This window comes from Amphiura filiformis, chromosome 1 (assembly GCF_039555335.1).
Source record: "Amphiura filiformis chromosome 1, Afil_fr2py, whole genome shotgun sequence".
Lineage (NCBI taxonomy): Eukaryota > Metazoa > Echinodermata > Ophiuroidea > Amphilepidida > Amphiuridae > Amphiura > Amphiura filiformis.
In genome coordinates, this window is record NC_092628.1 from 92,076,658 (window position 1) to 92,088,751 (window position 12,094).

The 12,094-nt window shown below is 37.0% G+C and overlaps 1 protein-coding gene across 1 annotated transcript; it reads left to right on the forward strand.

Moving 5' to 3' along the window:
• Nucleotides 1-2,505: 2,505 nt before the first annotated feature.
• Nucleotides 2,506-11,559, forward strand: LOC140157644 (centromere protein M-like). Its single transcript, XM_072180887.1, has 5 exons — nt 2,506-2,683; nt 7,074-7,153; nt 8,046-8,144; nt 8,620-8,791; nt 9,798-11,559. The coding sequence occupies exons 1-5, from the start codon at nt 2,612-2,614 to the stop codon at nt 9,930-9,932; spliced, it is 558 nt and encodes a 185-aa protein (XP_072036988.1). The 5' UTR covers nt 2,506-2,611; the 3' UTR covers nt 9,933-11,559.
• Nucleotides 11,560-12,094: the final 535 nt, after the last annotated feature.

Consider the following 12,094-nt stretch of genomic DNA (forward strand, 5'->3'; position numbering starts at 1 on the left):
TCCCCTCTTGGCTTGCCAACTTGTCACACCATTTCGGGTTGCCAAATAGTCTTGTCTCCAGTGGCGTACCGTGGCTGCCCCAACCCCGGGGGGCTGAAGAAATTCATTTTTGCCGCCCCTTCCTCAACAGCCCGAAAAGGTTGAACCAATTTTTTTTCCGGTTGTTTGAAAAAGTGAAGAAAAATAAGATTTCAGGCGCAAGGCACCCTAAAAGTAACACATTTTGATGTACAGTACCATTTTTTCACAATTTTTTATGCTTTATCAAATTTTTCCGCCCTTTTTTATTTACTAATTCTTTTTGCCACCCCTTTAGGGAGTGATCGTTATTTACGACAGGGGGAATGGGCGTTTTGAGGGGGAATCCAAATTTTTTGGGGTCTTGAGGGGGAACGCGAAATTTTTCGTTGAACCAAGAGGGGGGAATGTTAAGTTTTAAATGGAGAAACACAGGAAAACAAGGGGAATCCGAAAATTTTGAGCAGACGCAAGGGGGGAACGCGAAATTTTTTGTCGATATTTTTTCCAAAACGCCCATTACCCCCCCTGCCGTAAATAACGATCGGTCCCTTAGTTTTTGCCGCCCCTTCTTCTTCCGCCGCCCCTTAAACAATGCTTATTTTACATGGGGGGGGGATGAAAATCCTCTGGACGATAACCAATTAATTTTATACAGTCTTATTGGCTTTTCTCTCCCTTCATCCTTTTGTTTTACTGAACTGACTGACTCCATCAGCTTCCCTCTCTCATCCATGCTGTCACCAAAATGACCTATTTCTAATAACCTCTTACTGGTTGACATTTTTCATTATTTATCTTCACATTTATCAGAAAAATACAAATTTTGATGACTTTTTGAAATTTTGTATCAACTTTTATATTTTTACCAACATTTTTTTCCAGTCTCACAGAAAGACCACTTTTTTTCAAAGATTTTCCCCAGAGTCACGGAAAGACCCGGGGGGGGGGGGGCACTCAACACAAATGACCATACGGATATGCTCCCCGAAAGACCCCCTTTTGGGTTTCGCAGTCTGAAGACCCCGATATTTGACCAAAATACAGCTCCGAAAGACCTTTGATTTTGATCATTTCAGCTCTAAAAGACCCACAAATTGCTAATTCCTCATATTTCTTGTTTTTTCAGGCGATTTTCAACCAAAAAGCCAAGAAAGACCCTTGATTTTGACTTTTCGCAGCTCCAAAAGACCCTGGGCATTTTACTTGTTCACAGCCCGGTTCACAGCTCCGAAAGACCCCTTTTACCGTTACGCCATCAGCTCCCAAAGACCCACCACTCAAAATTCCGGGGAGCATACCCACCAAAAATTTTGATGTGCTCTTCGGGGAAAGACCCCATTTTGGGACTCCTTCTCGCAGAACGATAAGCTTTCATTAAAAGACCCCGGCCTAGTTTTGAACTGCTGTTTATCTCTGTCACTTCCAAAGTCGAGTGCCCCCCGGGCTCATGTTTTTAGGGATAAAATTAAGAAGAAAATTGAAATGAGCCGGACGTCTGAAACCTGAGATGAATTCGTCTCAGCTGAAACTCAAGTCAAAGATATACGTTGAAACAAAATGGAGATGGTCCGGGGAGATGAACAGGTCATCTTGCACAAAGGGAAGATGGAGTAAGCAACTTACAACCTAAAATTGGCAACCAAGAACAAGATCTGAGAGAAAGACAGGAGGTGATGTGGTGTGATAATACAATAAATGAAAGAGACAAACTTACTAGGCGGAATCATGGATATAGGCAGTGGCGTACCGTGGCCGCTCCTTTCCCGGGGGGCTAAAGAAAATTAAATTTTGCCGCCCTTCCTCAACAGCCAGAAAAGGTAAACGTAATTTTTTCGGTGGTTTGAAAAAGTGAAAAAAAAAAAAAAAAAAAAGGAATTCAGGCGCTAGCGCCCTAAAAGCAACGATAGTTCAATTTTTTCACAATTGTTTATGCTTTTTCAAAATTTTTCGCCTTTTTACTGTACTAATTGTTTTTGCCTTCTTCTTCCACCGCCTCTTCTTTTTGCCGCCTTTCTTCTTCCGCCGCCCTTCCTTTTTTGCCACCCCCTTTGACTCCGGGGGCTGGCGCCTCAAAGCCCCCTCGCAAAGCCCCCCCAAAATATAAAGATGATAGGACTGCGTCCAACAATGGTCGAACACAGCCTGGTGAGGTGACAACAGTCACAACACTGAGTCATAATAAAATGAACAAGTGTTCCAAATTTAAATGTTGGTTTAGATGTGTTGCAGCAGCTCACCTTTACCGACGAAACCACATTGAGATGGAGAAATTTTGGTGTTACAGCTATAAAACGTGGTCTCAGTGTAGGAAGGACACAACATTTTTTTTACACAAGACAGGTTTAATATGGATTTTGAAAAGTAATATAAGATTTTTTGGGGATTGATATCTGGATGGCAAAACTATTTTATTCCCGATATTTTCTTCAACGTGTTTTTGATAGGTTATAAATTAGTATCAGCCACGACAATTGAAAGGTCAGGAGAGGTCAACTCAAAATTGCGGAAGTTTTCAAAACATCAACATGATCAATGAAATCAGTACTATTTTGAGTCTAGAACGCGGTTCTGAGCATTGAGATAACTTGATATGTGTTTGAATATGACGAGTACTTTAACAACAAGCTGTACACTTCCAGAGCTTAACACTGTTACTATTTTGGTAGGTTAAATCGTGGTCCACAGTAGTACACACATGTACGTTAAGCTTACTGAAACTCCAGTTCTATAGCTAAAATAATTAATAGTTTCTCGATCATGAGAGTATGAATGTACTGCGTGCACTGCGTAATGTCGCAAGTTTAGTGGAATGACACAATAGCGCGATCGATTGTGCACGCACAGGAAAATGCAGCGCTACCCAAAGCTATCTGGAGCTGGACTAGTTGTACTACAAATTAGGTATCGACCCAGGCTGCCCCAGGCAAACCTTTTTTAGTTAACACATTTGCTAGTCAGCGAAATTCGCCGAGACCGGGACCCAAATACAATGCATATTTACATAGAAATTTGAATTTTTTTCGAGAATAGGTCGGTGAAGGAAACCTACATAAATTATGTTTTCTATACTTCACTTGACCCATATATGATTTTTTATGGTGATAATCAAGTCGCATATGGAATTTTAGAGGGATTTTGATAGCAGTTCCATTAAAAAAAGCTGCTATCGCCATGAGACTAAAGCTGAATTTATACTCGATCGCCGAGCGATGCGATTAATCGCTTTTGAAAAAGCGATTTGCAATCGCTGAATTTTGCGATGCATCGCCCGTCGCTTTTGCATTTATACTTATCACGGCGATAGCGATTGCAGACGACAATTAAAATATTCTAAATGCCACAAAATACATTTTAAAACTTCAGTTGCTGTCAATAATTATTGCTTTGAATTAATTCATCATCAAAAGTCAAAAATCGAGAAAGGTGAATTAATTAGCAAAATAATAGATCCAGTTGGTTGTATATGATTGGTTGACGATTCACGTGTCAAGCGATATCGCTGGGAAGTTGAGATTTCTTCAACTTGCAAAAGCGACGCTGCTTTTTGCCTCCGCGATTTGAATCGATTGATCGGCTTGACGCTCTGGAAATGTAAGTAAACATTGAGCATGCGTGAAAATCGCTTTTCTGCAAAAGCGATTGAGTATAAATTCAGCTTAAGATCTAGAAACACCCCTAAATGCCGTTTTGGGGAATTTTGCTATCTGAATCTTTTTGATGAAAGTCAATCTTTGACAAGATGTAACTTTGTTACTGAAAGTGCTATGACAAAAATGTTTTCAGTTTTGGCTTTCTTTACTCAAGGGCTTTAATTTGATATGTAAAATGGTGCAGTTTGATGGCAAATTTGAATTCACCTAGCATACGGTACCTATACAAATTTCGAACGTTTGAGGACTTGTTCTCAAGTTGTAGAAGGTGCCATAGTGTGTTAATTATTTTCATTATAAATGTCGCAAAATATTAATATTGACAATAATGAACAACCTGTTTCACCTCTCCATATATTCATACATACCATTGCTCACCTGTGTTTTCATATCATATTTTGTGGTGAAAAATGATTACAAATGTATAATATGCAATCATTTTTGGAGCAACGATTTCTTCGTACCGACGGCTAAGCAAGGGTAGCGCTAAGTTGCTTTTTGGGGTCCCGGACCCACCAAAATAGAGTTGGGACCCCAGTTTTTCAATCTAGCGCTATTGCAGATATACTATTTATGCTGCATTTGTGCAACTGGGACTCACCAAACTCTACTTCGGACCCCCTACTTTTTAATTTTTTGCAAGTTCGGGGTCCTCATGGACACTCGAGTGTTTAGTTCTAGCGCTACCCCTGCGGCTAAGTGTGTATGTGAATGCACATTAAACACATGCAAACACATACACAGCACCTGTTGGAACTCCCCGTCGGAGCGGGGAGTTTCAATTATTGGAACTGTGTCTGGACACATCAGTGTCACTTCACGTGTGGTGTGTCGAACGTGTGTCCTGCTATTCGCCAAACTCCATGCAGTCGAAGTACTTCGAGAATGGCCCGTCACTTTTAGCTTCCAGAGAACACTTCTGTACATAACTTACGAAAAACCACAAACTCACTAACTTCAACTTGAACTAAATTCATAACATAAAACGTATATTAATTATTGCCGATCCTACAGAATAACTTACATATGTTGTCAATTTAATAGTAGGCCTATATCTGGTCGCATGTCACAAATAGGTCACCCAAAAATGGAGGAGCCGTAACATGAAAATGCTTTCTTCCCACTTCAGGTTTGATTTATTCTAAAAGTATGATACCTATTTTAGAAAGTTTGGTGTCATTTTGTAGATTGGACAACTACTTTGAGATTTATACTTCAGTACGGGTATGTAAGATGTATCAATGGAGTAGCCGGGGTGGGTGAGCTGGGGCGGGTGAGCCCCATAGGGTTGTACACAAAATTGTGAAAATATGGCAAACTTTAAACCTTTGTATCTTAATAACTACAACTACATGTAGCATGGACCACAAATTGCACATATCATCCTGGATTGTAGATCTACCTCATAGTAGATCAACTGTAACAAAATATGTAAATAATTAATTGCCTAATTAATTGCTAATTAAGACAGCTTTCCCTATATGTTACTGTACAAAGTGTGCACATAATGCTCCGACATTTCTAAATGACCTCTTGCTTGAGTCACCCTGCTTATTTAAAAGTACACATATTTTTTAGGAAATTTGATGAGGAATTCAATTTTGCTATTAGTTTTAGTGCCAGACATGAAGGAAAAAGGTTTTGATTGATAATGTCATGCAAATTGTAAGATTATTTTACAATTTTTGACCACCCTGTATGTTTAACGCAAGGGATACCAAACTCTTTCTTCCTAATTTGTTTGAAGGGCCCATGTAATGTCTTTCTGAATCCAGATTTATTTTGAGCTACATAGCTTTCATAAAAAGAAAATATGGGGTTTACCATGACAAGAAAGATGCTAATTTTGTTGATGTTCCACCCTGTATATTTCTTACCCACCCTGTATTATGATGTTATACTTTGTTGATTTGGCATCCTTGTAAAATAAGCTTTTCAGAAATATATACTTTTAATGGTCTAAAATGTATTCAATCAAGAGTAGCGCTAAGTTGCTTTTTGGGGTCCCGGACCCACCAAAATAGAGTTGGGACCCCTGTTTTTAAATTTTCTGCAAGTTCAGGGGTCCCTGCAGACCGCCAGTTTTTTAATCTAGCGCTATTGCAAATATACTATTTATGTTGCATTTGTGCAACTGGAACTCACCAAACTCTACTCCGAACCCCCTACTTTTTAATTTTTTGCAAGTTCGGGGGTCCCTGCGGACACTCGAGTGTTTAGTTCTAGCGCTACCCCTGTATTCAATAAAAGTTGTGCTGAAGTGAATCAAAATTGGTGATATTTTTATCAAAAAACATTATGTTACACAAAAGATGACCAATTCATGACATGCGACCCTCTAGTAAAATACTCCATTGTACTCACTTTCCTTCAGTATATGTCACTGCACTGATCATGCTGATGTATGTCATCTGTGATTGCTCAACTTATTCTATCAGCTTTTGTCCAAAGAAATATTTAAAAAGATGATTTTTGAGTGATTTTCATGAGCAGCAAAAAGGCCACTCCACAACTATGTACAAATACATACTCGGCAGTCCACGCTCACGATGCGTGCCGGTTCGAAATTCTGAAAATTGGTAAAAACTTTTTGGGTGCCTCAGTAAAAAGGGTGGGGGTAAAATAAAAAGGGTGGGGGTCAAACCCCACTGCTGAGTATGGAATATGGTGATGAATGCATGCTAAATCGCGGTGACACATACACGTAGCTCCTTGGAACTCATGGTCGGAGCTGTGAGTTCCAATTAATATCGGAACTAACTCCAGTTCAATAATTTAAATTCCCGGCTCTGACCGGGAGTTCCAAGAAGTGCTGTGTATGTGTCGCCGCAGTTTGGTGTGCATTCACACTATTATGCTATTGGAACTGAGCTTACCCATTTCTCACATAGATTTGTCCACATTGCTTATTATAGAGGGTGATGTTCAAAAAGTTGCGACCACAGTAAATGACTTAACTGTGTAATCCTCATAGGGAAATTTATACAAAATTTTGAAATTTGGACACCAGAAACTTGAAGATGTACCGGTAGTCTAAAAGGTGCTGGTACCGTACTTAATCCTTCAATACAGAAGTCATCATGCAGTGACAGTTGTGTAAAAACGTAACGGATCGCTGTGGTGAAAAATTATTCAGTTACAAGTCATTGTAAGGCATTGTCAGTGATGGCCGCAGAAAAATGCAGAATTTTAAAAACAGACATTTGCCCATAACTTTGCTAATTTTTGACCTACAGACATGGTTGACCCCTCATTTTCTAAGTTAAATAATCACCTTTTTAAACAAAATAATTTCCATGTGAAATATCCTATGTTGTAGTTTGATTAATTGATGGATTGATTGATTGTCAAGTTAAAGTATACCTGCCTCAATTCTAAATTGTATAATCTTCTCATTTTCAGTTGGTTGGTACCCAAGGTATTGGCAAGCATGAACTAGCAACTGCTATGGTAGATCAGAACACACCATTTTCTTTACAAGTGTAAGTATACCATGTATGAATGTGGGATTCTTCCCCTCGTTTTCCCTCCAACGCCAACTCAGTCAAAAGAAGTTTCAGATGCTTGTAACTTTCAAAACTTACTTTCTTATATCTTTTATATATAACACATTTATCACACAAGTCCTCCAATAAAATACAATTTTGTTCATATTTTTGGAAAAAATTTATTTCCAATTTCAAAAGACAAAATTGGCAACGCAAAACAAGCACATACAGGCAGCTCTGAGATATACTATTTTTATCGGTCTTACATGAATTATGACCATGCGTTTCGAGTTGGGCCAGTAAATAGGTGAAGATGTTGAACGTGTGTGCAAAATGTTCATTCATTTTTTTATTTTCTCAGTTAAAGAGCCATTCAGTGATCCCAGCGCAAGTGTAAAAAAAATTCAAATTGTTTATGAATTTCTTAAAAGTGAAGGATAAGTCGTTCAAATTGTCATCTGGTATTTTTGAAATTACAAATTTGGCAAAAAACAAAGAAAACAGCAGTACTGACGGTTGAAGCCCCATTCAAATACATGTAGCTAATTTAGATACTGTCAGTATCTAAATTACAGATTCGTAAAATGTCTTATTTTGTCTTAAATACACGGAACCACTTGCAGGCTATGTTAGTACATCTATGACAATGACAAAGGTACCAAAATCTGAATTTTTATGATTTTTATGATTTTTATGATTGTCCGGATGAGCAAATCACTGAATGGGCCTTTAATATACAGCCTATGTAGTTAAATGAGGTGTCAAATTACAGCTTGTGATTAAACTAATACAATAAACATAATGAATGTTGTAAAATGATATTAACATTTGAATATTCCACCAAACACTCAGTTCTTAATTTCTGTATTGTCATTTTGTATTTCAGTCGATTGGCCACACATCTGCCATTACCACCTGACAATGAGAAGAGTAGACCCAGGATTGATTTTGTTGTGTTCATTATGGATGTCAATAACAAATTAAGGTTAGTATTAGGAATGCTATGTAAATAAAAAGTATCCTTTTTATTTGATGCAGAATATTTGATGTAACATATCTTCATTAATTATTTGATCTATTCCTATTCTACTTCCAGTCATGTTGAACTTCCAACAAACGTTTGAAGACTTAAAATCAATAATACATTTCCTCCAAACATTCAACATCAAATATAATTGATTTTCCGTCAATGAACATTTGTTAGAAGATAAAATATATTGAAATTGACTAAGTAACAAATTCTTGTTAAACAAACATTTTACATCAAATGCATGGAGTAAATTGTGTAACACCCCTGGGCAGGTTCCTAGATTTCCAGTTATTGTTTTGTAACTGGAAGAGGAGGAGGCTCTTGTAAACTCGCAGTAAATATGCAATGTATACTTACAATATGCGCGCGCCGCTCGTCAAAGGTTTACTGCATTTGATTATAACATTTGTTTGTTTGCTTTTGTTTTCAGTATCTCCAATGTGGTTTCCTCTTGCAAAGCATTAGATATCAGTTATTTCTTAGGGCATGCATGTTTTGTTGCACTGATTGGCTCTGATGAGGAAATGCAAGCTGCAGATATGACTAGTATTACCAGCCTAAGTGATGCCTATGATTCACCCATGCTGTGCGGGAGCCTCAAGGTACAATAAAACGAACCCCAGTCCTGATTATATTTTAGCAAGTATTGTATTGCATGATAAATGTACCTTATTAACCAGAATGCTACAGAATTTTGATGTTGTTTTTGTAATGTAAATATCCTGTCGAAGGTTCAGTACAACAAAGACTCACCTCCGTAATCTCCCCTGTGTAATGTTGTGTAATGTGTATACATTCAATCATGCTCACGAATTATAATGCAGATATGTCTTTGTTTATTGAGCCCTAAAAGTATATCAACCCTAAAACTGTATTTGAACCCAATTATGCCCCACCAATGAATAGTCTGTGATACTTTGTTCTATTCGTAATAGGTCAAAATTATTTAGTGTTTGTTATTGTGTGAGTCCAACAACTTCAGCTTGTTTAAACTCACAATAACATGTGTTAGTCATACAATGTGTGAAGCAAGGTTTGCATAGGTGCTGTGGACGAGCATGTATGCTAGTTAGAGGTTATTGACTGCACGTCAATTGTTTTGAGGGTATTGCGAGAAAATCTAAACATTTTTCTTTGGAACAGAAGAATATATGTGACTCCTCGCCACAACTGAGCCCGGATGTCGCCAGTGCCACTATTGAGATATGCTCCATCGAACTTAACAATAAACAATAGGAAAGAAAGGATTTATTGACTGTTTTATTGATTTTTCACTACTTAAATGTCAAGTACTATAGACATGATATACATCATTTTAAAGCTAATTTCAAGCAGAATATTTTGGTTGAATATCTCAAAAATGATGATTGGCGACATCCGGGTTCAGTTGTGGCGAGGAGTCACATATATTCAGAGGTTCAGACAAAATGTTTATATTTTTCACAATACCCAAAATACAACTGATTCAAATTTAGTCCTTTAAACTCCTTTTGTGGTATTTTTGTGTTGAATTTTCTTGGGTCACTTCTTGATCATTTAGTGATATTATAATTATGTGAAAGTTGCTTATGACTAATACTTTGTCTTTTTGATGTGTGTACTTTATAGGATGACCGGCTGAAGAAATGTCTTGCTAAGAAACTTTTGAAATTGTCTGAGACTGCTGCTGGATATTGCAATGGTGTGTCATCTTTGTTGGTGCAAGCTACCAAAAAAAGTTTGGATTTTGTGACAGAATTGTAGCATAGGATTCTGCCTGCACCTGTTGTTTGCTTTGCAAGTTTCATAACTAGAGGTGCAGCACCACTCACAATACTTGAAACTGGTGTAAAAGCCTGAAATGGTGTATAATGGGTAAAAAGTGTAAAAACTGGGTGAATTCCACCTAAAATGGGCATCCCTGCAAGACATGAATCTCAACAATCATGTTGATGCTAGATCTAACAGGAATTCCTCACATTCCATCATTGATGTATCTGGGATATGTAAGGCTCAGAGAATCAGGGAGAGATTGCTAGATGGAAAGTAATTGCTATGGCTCAACCGATAATTGGGTCGGCACTGTATATGTATCATCAGTCTAATAATGGATCAGCTAACTTTATAATGCTTACCGTTATCATGGAAAAAACCCAACCAGTGAGGTTTTTAATTGCGATTGTGGTCATTTTGTCGGTAGCGCCACATACTGTTCTATTTGACACAACACAATTGAAAATTCTGTTGGATTTGTTTTCATACTTATTTTTGCAATAGAATTTCATTGACAGGGGTATTATATAAAGAAGAGACTTGAAAGTTTTATTTTGGTGAAATTGACATGTCTATCTTTCAAATAAAATAAAATAGTTTAATATGGTATTAAACCTGTAACTCTGTATGTGAAATGTAATTTTTTTTCAACCATGTCACTATATTATGTTACAGTTCGCAATGTTTTTCATTATACGTATAATGCACGCATTGGTATACACGTATTTGTATCTCAGAATAGATCAGTATCACTGTATAGATCTGTATAAGTGATACACATAATAATGAATGGGTAAAAGTAGCTTATGTTGTTGAATACTACTGTTTGTGAAACAACATTTGTTCAAAAACAGTAAATGACCAAAATCAAAGTTTCATATTATAAAGAATTCAGGTCTTTAAGTTGGTGGATTTGAATAGCTCAATAACATGTTGATACACAACAATTTTCTCAAAAAAGTTGACAAATCTCGAATAGAACAGTGTGTGATGTGACTGACGATTTAATGTATAAGTCTGCTCCATGTACAGGTTGCGCCTTTTTGATATAGACAACTTAGGCAATTAAGATGTAATTTTGATTGGATTGGATATCAACCAATATTAAAAAAAGCAATATCAGATAGGAGGGCAAAGTCATTTTGGTGAGCTTAGTAATGCACTTGTGCCCAAAACTCAAATACTTGGAGAATGTCAGTCAGCTTTTTGCTTTTTATGTAGTGGCACCTATTTAATGATCCTTACTAAGGGACACACCATTAGATTCTCAGGTGGGGAGTAGGAAGTTTTTGAAAAAAAAACTTCACCCACTACATGAACAAAAACAAAAATTTCCCCACCAACACTAAAAAAACCCAACTGTGTATAAATGCATGAAATTAAAAAATAAAAAACTTGCCGACCCCAACTTCCTACACCCCGAGAATCTAATGGTGCGTCCCTAAGCACATAAAAATTAACACTCCCTTTTTGGAAGACTCATAATTGTGCTTCATTTTGCTTGATATTCAGAGGTCCAAAACAAAATGTTTAGAGAATGCCCGACATATTACTGATGCAAAGTTATTAATCTCATTCATTCATAACCGTCACTTTGATCTCTTCACTTTACAACATAACATAACACAAAATTTTCCTCAAAATTTTTACATCTTTCCAAAAATCGATCAGGCTAAAACAAGGCAACCAATAACAAAAGTGTCTGTGCAAATAGCACAGTTTGTTTGACGCAAAATACAGTGCACAAGGTTACTAATATTTACTTTCGAAAAATTACGCATTTTGTGGTCAATATTAATGACATTGGTTTGCTATGATTGGATCACACGCAACGCACATATTCATGAAGTTATGAATTATTTTTGAATTAGTGAACAAGGGACTAGCTTTAGGGCAGCTAACCTTGTATGCTGCCCACTTTTGCTTGTTGCATTCCATACAGAAAACTTACCCTTGAGTTTTCATTCTTTATATTTACTCACTACCAGTAACAAAAACAACTGAAAAACAGATGACTTTATTTCATTAACATTAATTTATTATAAACATTTCAGTTCAGCTACAAATATACATGTATGCAACTTGTTTTCAATTGTTATGAACATAACAAGAATTAGCAACTTGATTCTCGCAATAATTCTTGTGAATAAAAT

Coding starts and splice junctions, on each gene's coding strand:
- LOC140157644 (XM_072180887.1), top strand. CDS start 2,612: ATGTGTTTGAATATGACGAGTACTTTAACAACAAGCTGTACACTTCCA. Junction 8,145..8,619: donor GATGTCAATAACAAATTAAG/GTTAGTATTAGG, acceptor TTTTGTTTTCAG/TATCTCCAATGTGGTTTCCT. Junction 8,792..9,797: donor TGCTGTGCGGGAGCCTCAAG/GTACAATAAAAC, acceptor TGTACTTTATAG/GATGACCGGCTGAAGAAATG.